The sequence below is a fragment of the Gavia stellata genome, chromosome 3 (assembly GCF_030936135.1).
Source record: "Gavia stellata isolate bGavSte3 chromosome 3, bGavSte3.hap2, whole genome shotgun sequence".
NCBI classification, from domain to species: Eukaryota; Metazoa; Chordata; class Aves; order Gaviiformes; family Gaviidae; genus Gavia; species Gavia stellata.
In genome coordinates, this window is record NC_082596.1 from 28,282,070 (window position 1) to 28,299,018 (window position 16,949).

The following is a 16,949-nucleotide window of genomic DNA, read 5'->3' on the forward strand; positions in this document are numbered from 1 at the left end:
GGGCTCCAATTCCGCAGCTGCCTCTCGTGCAAAGTACCTACTGAGTACAGGCAACATGAATTGGTAGGAAAGCAGAGATTTTCTATAGGAAGGACTGAGTGGTGAATGTTTATCTGACTCTAAACAGATAAAGAAGATGAATGAAGGACAAAGTTGCTCCTTTTCCACTCCAAATACTTAAGACTGAATGAGCTACCTACTTGAAGTTGCATGCACTCTGGGAAAGTTTGGCAGAGACTGATAGAGGCGCTGAGCTTTCTCCAATCATGAAAAGTCAGAGGGGATGGAAAGCTCATGGCAACCCTGAGGACTGGGTCCATAGTCAGCCCCATGCTCTGCAGGGTGGAGTTCAGGTTCAATCTGAGAAGTTTTTACTTTTGTTTTTTAATAGGAGAATTTGGTCCTTGGAAATTTGGTCCTGGTCATTGGAAACTGACTCAGCTGCTGTAGATACACCATGTCTTTGTAGCTCTCAAAGTGTAGGTCTTCATTTCTGGGCTTTTTTTCTATATATGACTTTTCCAACTAGATGATGACTTAGAAGATCGTAATAAATGCTCCCATTACTCAGTGACTATTTAAGGGACTAGGTGGCTGCAACAGCAGAGCAATGACAAAGTTTTATTTTGCACTAGGAGGGGAAGCCCAAGCCTTGTTCTGCATACGTGCCAATGGCCATTCATAACCACACCACCCACTTCTGAGTACCTGCTTGTTTGAGTCAACTTGAGCGAGGAGCTACATCACATCTAGTGTGTGTCACTGGTGATGAATGTCATTCATCCATGCTATCTCAATATGCTAACCAGTTTTTGCTCCACCTCTGGCTCTGACTTTAGGTGGATATATATTCCAGATTTTAGACTTCAATAAAAGCTTGGACTATTTAAGATGGAAATTTTATTATTTGCACTCCAGTAATTTATCAGGTAGACAGTTCACATAACCTGTCGGTTTCCTGAGAACTGAGTTCCTGTTGTGAATAATCCCAAGTTTGAATTGAGAATTTAATTTCCATACAAAGCTGTAGTTGCTGGGCATATCCTTGGCAGAAAGCTCTATTTTAGAATATTTGAGGATATGTTTTTTGTTTGTGTTCACACACTGTGTCTACTAATTGGAATTAAAAGTATTTTTTCCAGTGTTAGCCTTGCTCTAGTTCTGCCACCTCTAATGAATAGTCAGTTGGGTTATTCCTGAAAGAGAGAAAACCCATTAATCTTGAATTTTCAGTCAGGAAAATAAAAGTTGGGAAAATAAAATTCAAAGAAATTGTGGTGTTTGTTTGTTTTTTTTTTTTTCAGATGGGTTCTTCAAGCAGACAAATGAAACACTTATTAATATTCCAGATTTTCTTATCCATTTTCTAGTAAGGCCAATGCTTACTTCTTACAACTCTGATTAGTCTAATGGGACTCCTCCTCTGTAATTAACTTCTGAAGTAATTCTTAAACGCCGTGTTCTATTTACTTCCAGTAGTTATCAGATGACATGACCTGCCCTTTAGCAGTAGTTCAGACACATGGCTAATTTTTTTTAAAATTATGCATGGCTAGAATAAACTAACCTGTTGCTTTTCAGCGTCCAGCCCAATGAGGCAGTGAGTCAGTGCACATTCACTTCATTAGGAGTGGAAGATGCACACCATGAACAGAGACACATTCAGCTTACTGGCTCAAGCTCTAAATAAATAAGCTACACTTCCAGGTTTTTATTTTGGCAGTTCATGTAAAATGTATGAGTACTGCACTCTTGCAAACACCTGAATGCCAAAGATAACAACTTTGCTAGAGAAGCACAGCTTTCTCCCCATTGATCTCTCCATTAATTGACTGAAAAAATCAGTTCCCCCTGCCCCCCTGGGATCTCACTGAATAGTTTTGGCTGAAATTTCTGTTGTTGATGGCTTGCCTTCCACTGAATAGCCTTGTGGTGCGGGTCTGGGGTTGGGTTTGGAGGATCTAGGTTCACTTCTTTCCCTGGTTTGTGCTTTCCCTCACCTTTTGAAGCTGTTCCACCTTGCACAGAATATTTAACTGTTCAGCCAGGGAAAAGGAGCATATAACTCAATTTCTTGATGGACTTTTGATCGGGCATCGAGCTGCGATGTGGTATGAAAGAGCAGGTATAAACATACCAGCAGGTATGACCATAATGAATTGAGTGCCAAGTGGATCAACTGCCTAGCATGTCCTGCAGCACGGCTACATCCCCCGTCAGATGGATGAATGGAGAAACCAAGCTTCTGAGAAACGTCTCCTTCCTCCGGTGGGCAACAGCCCTAACACCTCCTCTTTGCTGACTCTGTGAGTGCTGTTTTTGTTTAAAATGCGTGAAATGGAAATGAAAACTTGTTCTCGGTCAGGATGTTTCACTCAACCCAAATTTCTCTGTCTTCTGTTGTTACTATCAGAAATACTTTCAAGTGATTTACATTGGCCAGTTATATTTCTGGACTAAGTAGTTGGGATGCACAGCCGCTGCCTACAGGATGGCTTTATAATTGTAAAAGTACTGGGGTTCATCTTCAGGGAACACAGGGAGAGATATTACATCACTTCTAAATTTTTTTAAATTATCCTGGAATCTATATTTAACAATAACATAAATATGACTCCCCAGTATGTCTCCAGATGACTCTTGCCTACCTAATTTAATGGTAGTCATTAATATAGTTTAAGTCGTTAGCATCTTTTACTAACATGTTTTCTACTTCAAAAACTTGGATTATTTTTTCAAATTTGGACTATTTCCAAATGTTGATATGCTGATAATACTTATCCATATTTGGCATGGGACATGGAACCCTCTTTTGGTACGACAATATGAAGAACATTCTTCAGATCATTTGCAAAGACAATTTTGGTTATATTCAAACTGTAATACTTTGCAGACAGAGCTTTACAGCTTTGATACTCAACCATTTTGATAAGCCTTTTCCTACTGGACTTTTGCTACAAACATGTATAGGTGGAAGAACTTAAATATGAAGTAGTAACTCTATCTAGATAAGAAAAAAACTGGATACATGTTCAAATAAACAAAATATACGATGTAAAAAAAAGTCACAATTTTTACTTACTTTCTTTGTTTTGTCCATTGCCTTCAGTATGGTTATGTTTAAGTTTTCCAAGACAGATAAAACATTTTCATACTCTCCTAAGTGCTGGGAAAAATATTCTAAAAGAAGAAGAAAAGCCACATCACGTATACATGACCTGAAAAATCAATATTTCATTAAATATCAATTTTATCAACTCTGAATTCAGTTACAGTATTATTGACTATCTAAATATATGAAATGAATAAGAGTTACAATGAAAGGGATGATTTTATTTTTAAATGTTGTATTATTTCCCTCAAAATCATTCCTGGAGTACTTAAAATACCAAAATCAGTGTTTCAAAACATTTTCTTTCAATAAATGAGTTGCCAAATTGACAAAAATTTAAAATATCACTTTGAGAGCTGAAAGAGACCTACTTTCAAAATATCTACATTTTCTTTCTAAACTGGATTTTCACTTTAATAGTCTACTTTACAGTTACTAGCAGGGAATGAAGTTTTCATGTGTATCTACTAAATCTGATTATATTGATACAAAAATGAGTAACACTGATAAAGCCCTTAGAAGAGATAAGATCAAGCGGGGGCTGTTGTTTCTCTGTGAGAAGTGAAGAGACCTTGAGTTGGCCAGAGAAGCTTCTAGTCTCAGGTACTGTGATTGTATTTTCAACAAATAAAAAAATACTTTTAACAAAAATCATGGAAATAGTGTAACTTGCAGGATGTCCTTGCGTAGCTGCTCAAAGCAAAGGACATTTTAACAGAAAAAGCTGATGTAAAATCAGGGGGCATAACTGAATCAAAGGGAAACCAGCGAGAGGAGGAGGCAAACCTGGGAAATTATGACCCAAATTCCCATTTGGTCGATGCAGTGAAATACAATAGAGGGAGGCACAGGAAGGAGAAAGTGTGGAAAAGAAAGAAAGAAAATTATGTTAAAGCTAGAGACTGTGTTAGACAAGGCATTTAGACATCAGATCACCTGGAAGAGCATGAAAAACAACATCTAAATGGCAGACAGGAAGAACAAGATCAAATAGGAGCTTTTTGAAATAATCAATAGCAATACTTTGAGGCTTTTAAGAGGTCAGCACGAGCTTCTCAGGGGAGTCATGAAAGCATAAGGTTTCAGGAACACTGTGACATAACCTGGTATTGCTGAAAGGTTGAATGAAATGATTTGGAATGAAAACATATTGTGAATTAGTATCCTGGATGTGAAGCTTCATTTCAGAGGAGAACGGAGATAACTCAGAAAGAGCTGTATAATCACTAGCTTAAACACATGTTGAGTAAACTCAGTACCAGATTCACAGAGGAGAAGCACTCTTTTGGCAACCTACGAAAGATTTAAAAGGCAGCTGAAGCAGCCTATATTTAATCAAAACAGACAGTAAACAGCCAGTGCTGGGCTGACACCCCCCTCAGCCCTCCAGCCAACCTGAGGCAGCTAGTGCAGCCAGGTGCTGAGCAAACCTGTAAGCCTCCAGTGCAACATCAATAAATCCCTTGTGGAACAAAGCACCTGTATTCCTTGGCCACTTTTATATAATTTTGGCTAGATTCCCAACCATCAGAAGTCATCACAGCCCAATTCACTTCAGCTGAGTCTCTTGTCATATATTTATAAGCCACAGGCTGAGGTGTCTCTTAGTGGGTTCTTGGCTGTGAGTAGAGTCATCCTATGGGTGAGTAAATGAGCTAGCATTCAACTTGACAGTATTTTCAGCTTTTATAGGTCTTCAACATTGTTGGCTATTGGAAAATTTATCAGGCTACTATCTTTACTTCAGAAATAGCCTGGTTTTGACAAGTATAACTGTTTTTTTGACAGTTTGTGGGAGGACTTGAAGAAATTTTCTATGAATTGCTTTTTTCCTGCAAGTAGCCTTCCTAAATCAGGTGCTGTAAATCAGCTGAAGAGCAAACAGGGTTTTGGGGGAAATGACTCACAGCCCAGAATGGGGTACAGAAATGAGTAACTGGGCCAAATTCTAGGCCTTGCAGGAGTTTTTTTATGATGAAAGATGATAGACCTTGTCAAACTGCTGTTCTTACTGGCTCAAGCTGGAGGAAAGTAATAAATCTTCCTCCAGTGGTGTACTAATATGACAATCTCTTTCAAAATTGCCAGAGCCCTCATACCTCTCAAAGTGATGAACTAACTAGAAAAAATACCTCACATGAAAGGGAAATAAGATAACTTATCTATCTATCTTTGCATCAGAACAGATCTTGAAGTGCAGAGAAGTATTGAATAGGAAAACTATTTTCAAAGTAATTTCTGCATGTAATGGATGACAGAGTCTGAAAAGATTATAAGCCATCTGCATTTTCCCAGGAGTTCTTTCAATGGAAATTATTTTCTGTTTGAGCTACAAAGATTAAACAGAAAAAAAATCATATCACATGGTATGTTCACTTGCATAGGGCTTCTGCAGGCATAGATTATGTTCTTGCCCAAAAAAGGAACTTACCGCAGAGCTCTTCTGTGTCCAGATTGCTGGAAAGATAACAATATAGAAGGTTAGTGAGCTTAGTAGTGTTTTTTGTTGGATTGGTAAATAGTAGGACTCAAAGATTAGCCTGACTGGGATATGAAGCCTCCCCTCCTGGGCTGTAGCAGGAGATGTGAGTGCCTGGCCCTTGCTGGCCTTGCTCTGCTGCCTTAGGGAGCCTTGTCCTAAGCCAAAGGCTCTAGCTGTGCTGCAACCTTTCTGAAGCTGGATGCAGGTGCATCCTCCCTTCCTCATCATGTTCCCACTGGCACCTTCCTACTCACTCACAACCCTCTTTCAAGTTCCTCGCCCAGCCTTTTTGCATCATGGTGCAGAGTCACTGCTCCTCAGGCTTTACACATTTGGTCCCAGTGCTACAGAAATCCATCTAAACACCAGAAATTTGGTTTTTTCCCCACCTTTCTGCCTGTACTCCTCTTCTGTGGCTGTCATGCTGGACAGCATGGCTCAGAGCTCAGCCCTCCATGCTAAATGAGGGAAAAGCCAGTAACTTTCTCCTGTTTGCATTCCTCACTGGGCAATAGTGCTCCATGGGAGAGACGGTAGAGGAGGAGAATAAAACCAGACATAGCCCATCAGCATACATAATTTATAAGACTTTCTGACCATACAAAACCATTTCACCAGTACTAACTTCAGCAAAATTAGTGATGTGAAAAGTATCACTGCATTGCCATATTCCCATGCCAACATTATATAAATACATAAATGTATGCAAGTACTCCATACAGTTCAAAACTTCACTTCAAACAGATTTCACCCAGATCAATTCTTAAGCGATATTTTCTCTCTTAAGCTTTCTTTTTTCTGAGGCTTTAATAATCAAAAGAGAAAACATTTGACCTTCAGCTCAATACTGAAAGTTAGTATATTGACTTTCTTCCAAGGAGGAGAAGAAACCGATTATTAAAGAAACTTAAAAGCATGAATGTCCTTCTTGAATCTTGCTGAGGGGTGAATATTGAACGGCTGATTGCACTTAGGATTCTTTCACTTATCTTTTTAATGGGATTTTATTATTGACCTTTTAATAAAATGATGACACAGTATTATCTTAAAGTTACTTTCACCAATGCTAACTTCCATGCATGTGGCTTTTATTTAATGAGAGAGAAACAGACAGAAATTGCAGGGTCCTGGGTTGTCACGAACTTGCATACTCAGGGCTATAAAAACTTCTGAACACTTCTAATTGATGATGTAAATGAGATTTTCTCACAATTTTTATTAATTAAGGATGACCTTATCTGCATTTGAACAGTCCAACTTGGATGGCTGTAAATGAGTCTTGCATCCCATTTTTCCAGTGACCTTGGTGGCAGGTATTATGAAATCAATAGTCTGTAAGAATTGGTGCTGAAGCTGAGAAATGTAACTCTTAGGTCAACAAATGATGTGATGGGAAAAAGTGTCTGTGACTCCTTAAGGCTGTTCACCACAGATCACTATGGCATCAATGACCAAACGTGTCTGACCAACCACTTCTGCAGTTCAGCAGTCATTTTCGGAACAGTCTGGATGTTCACACCTTGAATGCAAACTGAAACCCTGTGACAAAATATGATGTCAAATGGCAGGAGTTTGCTGTTATGATGCCTACTCTTTGTTCATTGTCCCTGCATTTTCTGCCCCTTCACATAATCTGCCCTAATGCCTTCTCTTTGTAAAAGACATTTCTGCATTTCTTAATGTACATCTTGATTACTGTGTTTAAAACAGCCTTTCACATTGTTAGCCAGTCAAATTCACGCTCTCTTTTCAAATTTTGTGTTAAAATCCATTCTGGTCCTTGTTATTCTGCAGTATCCTCAGCAGTGTGGTAGCAATATAGTAAGGGAGTGGCTCAGAGGCTTTCAGCATTGCTGTCATCAGAACATTGCTGCTAGTCCTTTTGACAGAAGTGATGCAGCTGCAAATGGACTACGAGTAAAAATAGAAAAGTATTTGGGTGCTGAGTTAATTTTCAGTTAGAATTGGGCATCTGAATAATGAGAAAATTATTGTCCAAAGTGATTTGTGCAGCAGCTTTCAGGAAGCCTGTGACAGAACATGGAAATGACATAAAGAGCGTGGATTTTAGTCTAGCATACTCATAGTATTTCCTTCTCTATTATAAATACCCTCTGAGGCTCCATTGTTCTTGGCATCCTATTTGAAGGGGATGCTGTTCTAGGCAGGAAAACCATAATTTTTTTGTGCCTGATTATCTCATTCTCTCAGAAATAATAACATGCTGCTTCAAACACAGTCGTGAGCAAACCTAGAAATTCTTTTTCTGTATGCAAACAATTTTGAGGTCCCTGCTGGATGCTACAGAAGCAATTAAAGAAGTTTGGAATACATTTAATAGTACAGGAGTGAGGTGCATACCAGAGGGCTGTTTCTGCAGTTGTATACTCAGATTTATAGTGGGCACCTGTTCATCATTTCAGTGGGTACGTATGCCAAGGATCCTTCTGCTTAGACCTATAATCTGGCAACGCTGAACATGTTATTTGCAATATTTGCTGGATGACTCACATCTAGGCGCCAGCACTCCTCTCCTGATAAGCACCCAAAACATAGGGTGCAGCCAAATGCATTCACATCATGTCAGCACAATCATTTTTTAAACTTCTGCTCTCAGTTTGCTTTCTGACTACCAAATGCAGTCCTTTACATGTCTGACTTTGTGTCTAAAATGTTCCCTACCTAATAACAATAGCTATTTTTAAAGGACTATTAACAAATATTTCACTGTGCAGTCCTGATCACTGCAAAGTTGATCATACCTGTTGCTCGGTGACAGAAACATAAGCAAATTTACTTGAATGAACTGTGGCAAAAATGCCTATTTGTACTACCTCTGGAAGTGGCCCAAAATGTAGGAGTGCAATGCAGCTGTGATCATGCTCTTGTTCTGCCCACCAGAGTCAGCTGCAGACTGGGGCCAGCCAGGAAGGAGGGAAGGTTAAAGCTATTCCACTCATCCACTGGTGTGAATCCACCAATCCACAGCCGCATCCACTGACCTGACACATAACATTCTCTGGGACGAAAGGCACCTCTAGGCAAAGGTACCAGCAGAAGATCTGCATATATTCCCTGGACCACAGGAAGAGGCGATAACATCTCTTCAGTACAGGAATTATATATAAAGTATGGACTCTGGCATCTAAAGCAGTCGTTTTACTGAAGAATCCAATACTATATGAAAGACTTTCTGAACCACCTTAGTTTAGGAAATTCATTGCCATGATTATTATAGCTGGAGAAGGATAATGCTTTCTTCTTCAGATCTCTCCTCATTCTCAGATATGAGAAGGATTTATTTCAGAGGCTTGAATCAACTCTTTTTTTTTTTTTGGCTCTCATTTGCATGTCTCCTTGCTAAATTTGGTTTTAGGGAGGAAAGTTTGAGGCTGGTATCTCCTATTGTTAAGTAGAAGCATATTATTTGTGACTGAAAGGAATTAAGTGTTATTTAGACTGTGCAAGGGTAACTGAATAGTCATCCATGGACAAGCTCAGCCAAAAAGCTGTAAGCTCATCTGAAAAAGAAACCCTAGTCCTTTGCATTAGGCAATGATTCACAGGGATGCAATGACTACATAGCTGGCTGGCCCCCTTAATCAACCCAGCTATAATAGTGTCTGTGTTGCTAAGAGTCTTAATAATACTATTAAAAGTTGTGGTGCATGCTAAAATCTGTAGACAACTGTACAAGGGCTGCAGAGCTATAATTTTTTAGCAGAGTCTGAATCACATCAACCTAAACAAGGAGACGATAGGCAACATCATGGTGGCTCTTTTGCCACAAGGAGCAAATTTCAGAGTTTTCACCGTGTAGAAGACAATAATGTTTCAACTTCTGTTTTTGTCCCCAAATGACTTTTTTTTAAAAACTGAGATTAAATTATTTATTGTTACACAAAATAAAACATTTATTTTGGTTTATCAAACTCCCTGGAAATACACATGTTGATAGACATACCAAAACTGCTGTGGTTCTCTGAGAAACCCAGATTATGGAAGGGACTAGGCCCTCAAACTACATCTACCATTAAGCAATGAGCTCACTGCTAGGAAGCCAATGTTATCTTCTGAAGCACTCAACTGAAATGAAACATTCTAGGTCAGCTCCATTTAGGTCAATGCAATTGAAACTACTTATTACCGTTTGATTTTCCCAGTGTGAGTGATTCTCTTTTTTTTTTCTGCAGAAAGCTGAATTTCCCATTAAAAATAACCATTCATATGGAAAAATTCCAAGCAACTCTATTTGCAGCTTGTCTGTCTGACCAGAGGATCCGTTAGCATCAGGACTGTGTAAATCATTCTCAATGAAATTGTTTTGTTCAGTCATGAAATACTGAACTGTATAATCAGCTCATTCTGACCAGTATCTTGCCCTTTTCTCTGTACTTCATTTCTAGACTGATTTCTGTAGCTATTGTCTTGAAAAGTCTGAGACTTAAAGCCAACAGCTGCAATTATGTCTCTTAAACAATAGCAAACACACCTTTCTGATGTTAGTGCTGCCCCATGTGCCCTGAAATTCTCATTTAATCTAAAAGATCTAGTTTTAAAAAATGGTCAAACCCCAATGTATTATTTTCCTCCTGCAATTTTTTGCATTCAGTAATCCCTTTTTAGAAAAAACATTTTTCACTCACCTGAAGTTCACCTAATTAAACAGCCTCTCGGTATCTCATGCTGGTTTTAATAAATATTTTTTTTCCTCATTGTACTTAGAAGTTCATTATTTTTTTCTGTGTACTTGTATTGAACCATCATAAATCAGTAATGGCATGAGACTAAAATATGCCTTCCAACTGAAAGAAAAAAAAAACATCCAAGGCACAGATAATTACTACCCTTAGACTACTGTTAAAATACTGAGGATTTGTCATTACTATCTTTACAGCCAGAGTCTTGAAGGAAGCACTGTGGTCCCACATAAGATGCATTTCATTTTAGTTTCAGTGCACAGTATTGGGTTGCAGGCTAATGCAGTTGGATGGGTTCCCACTATTGCGAGGATGATGCTAACCAACTTCTTGCTCTCAGGCATGAAATTGGCATCCTTTTGGAGTTTGCTATTAGGGCAGGTGATCTCAACATTTCTCTTTGACTGAAGGGAGGAACTAGGGCTCTGCTGATGAAGAGCTGGGAAAGTGTGAGGGAAGTGGATGCATTTCGGGGCTGAGTCCTAAATGTAGACGGTCATATGTGCCCTGGGTGTCCAACCTCCCCTGCCAGGCAAAGGAGCTTTTCAGTAGACCAGCTGAAAAGGGGTTTTTTCAGTAGATCGGCTAGCAGGAGCCTGAGTAATTGCATATAACATAGGAATCTAGTGTTGCTTCAGATGCTGTAGAATTTCTCCCACCACCGATGTCCCAGCTGCTTCTCCTGTGCCATCCTGTTCACCTTGGGCTGGTGTTTCAGGTGAGAGCATCTTAAAGGCCTTATGCCTGGGCAACAGTGCTGAAGCCTGTGTCAGCAGTATTACTTCTTAGGTGACTTCATTGACTATAATGGGGCCTTAGACACCCTGCCGATACATACACATGCAAGCACAGATGTCTGTCCATAGTGCCAAGTCCCATCCTTACATGTGCAGTACATGCAGCATGACAGACTCTCCCAAATGCCCAGCACAAGCTCGGCGCTGCAGGTGGTCAAGGCTCTCAGGTCCTCACCAAACTCACCTCTGGCTTGTGCATAGTTTATCCTCTTTACCTTGTGCCGCATGCAAAGGCTTAATGGGACCTCCCTGCCTTTGGGAGGTTGCCTGTACTGGAGTCTGCCTCAATAGTTCTAGCATTCCTCCTACCTTGTAACTAAGGTCCTGGCTGAGGACTTCATTTTACCAGTGAGAAAAGTGAGAAAAACAAGTCTGATTCCCCACTGACTCATATGAGTCAGTAATCAGTGAAGCATTTATCACACTGTCTCTCCGGCAGTGCTGCAGTCTGAATCCCCTCGAGATCCTCTGCATATCTCTTAGTTTGTAACTTTGCCAAATCTTCTCATTACCTTCTGACACCTTTCCCCTGAGGATGTCATTATGCAAAACCAATTTCCATGAAAGTTATGAGTGGGGGGAGGGAAGGGAGAAGGATAAGAGTAAAAGGGAGGTTACATTTGCAATGACTGCTGAAACCTATTCACTAAACCATTAACCATGCCAAGGAGTCTTGCTCTGCTGAAACATGGACTCATCAGAGTTGATATTAAAATTAAGCAGGGGCAGATTTACCAAGGAAATGAGCTGTAAAAGCATTCACCCCATAAGCCACAAATTTCAAACTTCTGCATAGTTCTCTCCATGTATAAAAAGATCTGTGCTGCTGATATTTTTCTCTACTTTCAGTACAATTATTCAGGCAATAACACATGTAAACAAAACAGCTATATTTCTGCAGAACTACCTCCTCTGAAGCTGAACTGTGCTGCAATCCTGTCTTGCATGCAAGCTGTTTAACATTCAGTAAAGGCAGATGTGAAGTCCAGGTAATGCGATATATTAATCCTTTAGAGAACACTAACCCCACAAGTTAGCGTTTTCTGAGTTGGAATAATGAGTTTAAATAGCTTCTTCAGCATTGTTACAACTCCCAGGCAGCTGCACTGAACATACGCACACATTGGATTTACAAACCAGATGAGAACTAATAGAAATGTTAAGATACAAACTATGTAGTAGGAATGATGCTCACATTATTTAAGTGCTTAAAATATCAAGTTTACAATAAAAATACCACTTTTGTTCCTGATTAGATGCAAATATGGGAGGAAGAAGGTCTTCAGATTTGGGTTTGGTGTATACATTATGATTTAGTAATTCAAAAGGGCCAAGAAATGAAGTAAAAACAGAAATAACACCAAAAAATTCTTCAGTATTTTTCAAGTTGAAAGTCAGCAAAAGCTAGTCACATTGAATGATTCTTCTTCCTATTTAATCTGTAAAATATTCTTGTGCTCCTATCTGCTCCTAAAAATAGTGCTTAGGAGAATATGTTAAGAAACACAATGCTTAAGTTTGCAAGACAATTCTGCTCTTCTGTCCTCAGCCTTAAACTTCACAGATATTCCCTTTGTAAAAGTCTGCAATTTCTGAAAACATAAAGTATTTCTTGTAGTTAACATCATCTGCTCACTTCTCCTATGTTCAGGTGGCAATGAGCATCAGTCTCGGATAGTCTTTGCCTTCAGCTGTGTGTAGGGATTTACACTCATGCCATGATAGTACAAACTGCTTTCCAACCAAAATGAGTGTTTCACATTCATTTGATAGAGGAGCTGATAACCAGGATCCTCCAAGACAGCAAAGCATGTGGGTCTTCAGCTTCAAAATTATTTTATCTATGACCTGCAGATCATGTCCTCCATGAGCTGTGCGTTGTCACCTTCCCTGTCAACCCTGGGAAAGACTTCCAGTGCCTTTGCAGCACCTGCATTTGCCTCCAACACCCTTCCCATTGCTCCCATCAGCCCTGCAGAGCCTCACTGAGCACTGCATAGCTTGGAGCTGAGGTTGGGGGAGATAGGGGTGAGGAACTGGGTATCACAGAATCACTAAGGTTGGAAAAGACCTGTAAGATCATCAAGTCCAACCTAAAAAAAAAAAAAAAAGACAAAACACACACCACACAAACAAACAAAAAAGACCACACCACACAGCACCATGCCCATCAAGCCACGTCCCACAATGCCACATCCACACGCTCCTTGAATACCTCCAGGGAGGGTGACTCCACCACCTCCCTGGGCAGCCTATTCCAATGTTTCACTACTCTTTCAGTAAAGAACTTTTTCCTAATATCCAGCCTGAACCTCCCCTGGTGCAACTTGAAGCCATTTGCTCTAGTCCTGTCGCTAGTCACTTGGGAGAAGAGACCAACACCCACCTCTCTGCAACCCCCTTTCAGGTAGTTGTAGAGAGCGATAAGGTCTCCCCTCAGCCTCCTCTTCTCCAGACTGAACAACCCCAGTTCCCTCAGCCGTTCCTCATAAGACTTGTGCTCCAGACCCCTCACCAGCTTCGTTGCCCTTCTCTGGACACGCTCCAGCACTTCAATGTCTTTCTTGTAGTGAGGGGCCCAAAACTGAACACAGGATTTGAGGTGTGGCCTCACCAGCGCCGAGTACAGGGGCACGATCACCTCCCTGCTCCTGCTGGCCACACTATTTCTGATACAGGCCAGGATGCTGTTGGCCTTCTTGGCCACCTGGGCACACTGCTGGCTCATCTTCAGCTGGCTGTCGACCAACACCCCCAGGTCCTTTTCCCCCAGGCAGCTTTCCAGCCACTCGTCCCCAAGCCTGTAGCGTTGCCTGGGGTTGTTGTGGCCAAAGTGTAGAACCCGGCACTTGGCCTTATTGAACTTCATCCGGTTGGTCTCAGCCCATCGATCCAGCCTGTCCAGATCCCTCTGCAGAGCCTTCCGACCCTCAAGCAGATCAACACTCCCTCCCAACTTGATGTCGTCTGCAAACTTGCTGAGGGTGCACTCTATCCCCTCATCCAGATCATCAATAAAGATATTAAACAAGACCGGTCCCAAAACTGAGCCCTGGGGGACACTGCTTGTGACCGGCCGTCAACTGGATTTCGCTCCATTCACCACAACTCTCTGGGCTCAGCCATCCAGCCAGTTTTTTACCCAGCGAAGAGTGCACCTGTCTAAACCACGGGCCACCAGCTTCTCCAGGAGAATACTGTGGGGAACAGTGTGGAAGGCTTTGCTGAAGTCCATGTAGACAACATCAACAGCCTTTCCCTCATCCACTAGGCGGGTCACCTGGTCATAGAAGGAGATCAGGTTGGTCAAGCAGGACCTGCCTTTCATGAACCCATGCTGGCTGGGCCTGATCCCTTGGTTATCCTGCACGTGCCCCGTGAGCGCCCTCAAGATGAGCCTCTCCATAATCTTCCCCGGCACCGAGGTCAGGCTGACAGGCCTGGAGTTCCCCGGATCCTCCTTCCGACCCTTCTTGTAGATGGGTGTCACGTTGGCAAGCCTCCAGTCGTCCGGGACCTCCCCCGTTATCCAGGACTGTTGATAAATGATGGAGAGCGGCTTGGCAAGCTCCTCCGCCAGCTCCCTCAGTACCCTTGGGTGGATGCCATCAGGCCCCATAGACTTGTGAGTGTCCAGGTGGCATAGGAGGTCGTTAACTGCTTCCTCCTGGATCATGGGGAGTCTAGACAAACTGTAAATATAAATTCATCCTGGCATAATGAATTCGTATTCCACCTATCTTTTGGAAACTTTATGCGGTGGTAACTAATTACTACTCATCTTTTTTCCTGGTGATTATGTTCACTGCAGTACTAATTGACTCTTCTTTTACCTAGTAAAGAGATAACACCTGTCTGCACCAAATAGCAAGGTGCAGAGATCATAGTCAGGCAGACACAGCCTCAATCACTGGGAAGTTAAACCCCCTATTATTTGCCCTGCTATCACACTGAAAACAGTAATTGCTCATTTTAGCAGTCTTCCAAAGTCTATCTGCTCTGTAACAGATATGTTACATTAGCTTGGCTTGGTCTTTTTAAAAGTTAGTCTTCTAAATCTCTCTTCAGCAAGACTGACATTAGGACCCATGTAACAGGGGTTTTTAATATCGGGTTAATTTAATTCCCTTAAAAGTGTTAAGCCAGTGTAAGTCTTTTATGCTTTGAATTTTTTTTGAAAGATTGCTGCAGCAGAGCTGAGAAGGGAATTCAGATTTCCTGAGCTTGTGGCCCATGGAAATCACCCCAAGGCCACCTCACCTTTTTTATCTTCAGGCTTTGAAGTACAAAGACTCATGCACACAGACAGTGAGGTTTTGAATGCTGGCAGAGCTAAAGATTTAATGCAGGTGGAAACGACCCAAAGTCTGCTCTTGTGACAAGCTGGGTATGAAATCTTGAGATTGAAATCTTGGATGATCTACTAGATCATCCAAGAAATGATCTAGTGGATCATGATATGCTTCCCTAGCCATCTGTCCTAGACATTTATGTGTAGTGTAAATCACTGCATAATCTCAGTGCTTATGAAATATTTCTGGGATAGGGAACTACAGACTGCATTTTGTAAATAGCGAAGCAGAGAGAAGGTAAATGATTTGACAGAGTCTGTATTTTAACTGGATAAGAGAGATGAAATAATCTGTGCAAATCTTCTCCTATTAGATACACAACTGAGTAGAATTTCTCACCCTCCCCTACTAAAAACCAGCCATAAACTACATGGGAATTATAGGCACAAACCATGATTTTAATTTCATTCCCTTGGGTAATTTTCAAGTGAAAACATCACAAAATAGGTAGTTTAGGGATCGTTTGATATGTACATGATTCTCCTAATGCTTACATTACAAAACTTCCCAAGGTTCAATGAACATTTTGCTGCTTTTCTTAGCCAGCTGGTTAATTTGAGACATTTTACATAATCTGCCCTTTTCAGCAAATGCCAGTGAGTAAAGTTTTTGCCTCCTTTTTATATCTGCTTCATGTGATTTTGCTGGAAAGCTATACTAACAAGGAATTTATATTATACTGTCCAAGATGTATCTCTTTGCTATATCCATCTGATATTTGGCATGCTCCATCTTGCTGCCTGCCTGATGACAGGGTTCACAAAAGCTTTCAAAGGTGCTAAGGAAAAGCCTTTAAAATGTATTTGCCTCTGTTAAAGAGAAAGATCAAGTGGCGTAGAATGCTTTTCAGCTGCAAAGTCAGGCACTAAGCCTTTTATCAGTTAAAGACTTTGTGAAAAAACATACTCAGAAAGCTTCTTGTTGCTGTTTTAAATCTAAGCTTTAAGCATGCTTTCTTACTGTCTCTATCTAGGTTCTACTCTATAACAAATAATAACCTGTCAATAGAAAGCACCCTTTCTTCTGTTTGGAAAAGGTAATTTACTAGGTTTTCTTAGTCTTCCACCTGTTCAGTTCCCTGAAATACATGAAAATATGATCCTTCATGGTACATATTCTCTGTGACTTTTGTGCTCTGCTTTTTGCCAGGCTTTCCTGGACAGTGAGAATGATCTCTCTCTCAGATGGCTGCTGTGCCAGTTTCATTACCTGTTCTCAGCTAATAACTGTAGCATTTGACAGAGTCACACTTATTCTTTGGGTATGCCTATCTCCCAGGAGGAAAAACGTAATGTTATTCTCACTTTTCTACATATTTTTCACATCCAGATAGTCTCTGCTAAAGAGAAAAAGGTTTGCAAATAATAAAAAATTTACAAATAAAAATATTTTACAAGTAAAAAAAACCTTTACAAATTAAAAGAAAGGAAAAATAGATGTAGAGCATCTATCTTTTTTCTTAGAAATCTTACATAGTCATTGCGGATATTTGCCCTTACCAGGATG

At 40.6% G+C, this 16,949-nt stretch overlaps 1 protein-coding gene across 1 annotated transcript in view; it reads right to left on the reverse strand.

The window, feature by feature from the left end:
- The window catches only part of NECAB1 (N-terminal EF-hand calcium binding protein 1), a 68,211-nt gene that overhangs the window by 30,977 nt on the left and 20,285 nt on the right, over positions 1-16,949 (reverse strand). The window contains exons 4-5 of the mRNA XM_059836351.1: positions 5,544-5,569; positions 3,083-3,180 (exon numbers count right to left, since the gene is read on the reverse strand). Of these exons, the coding sequence (XP_059692334.1) occupies positions 3,083-3,180; positions 5,544-5,569 (124 nt within the window). The remainder of the gene's footprint in view (positions 1-3,082; positions 3,181-5,543; positions 5,570-16,949) is intronic.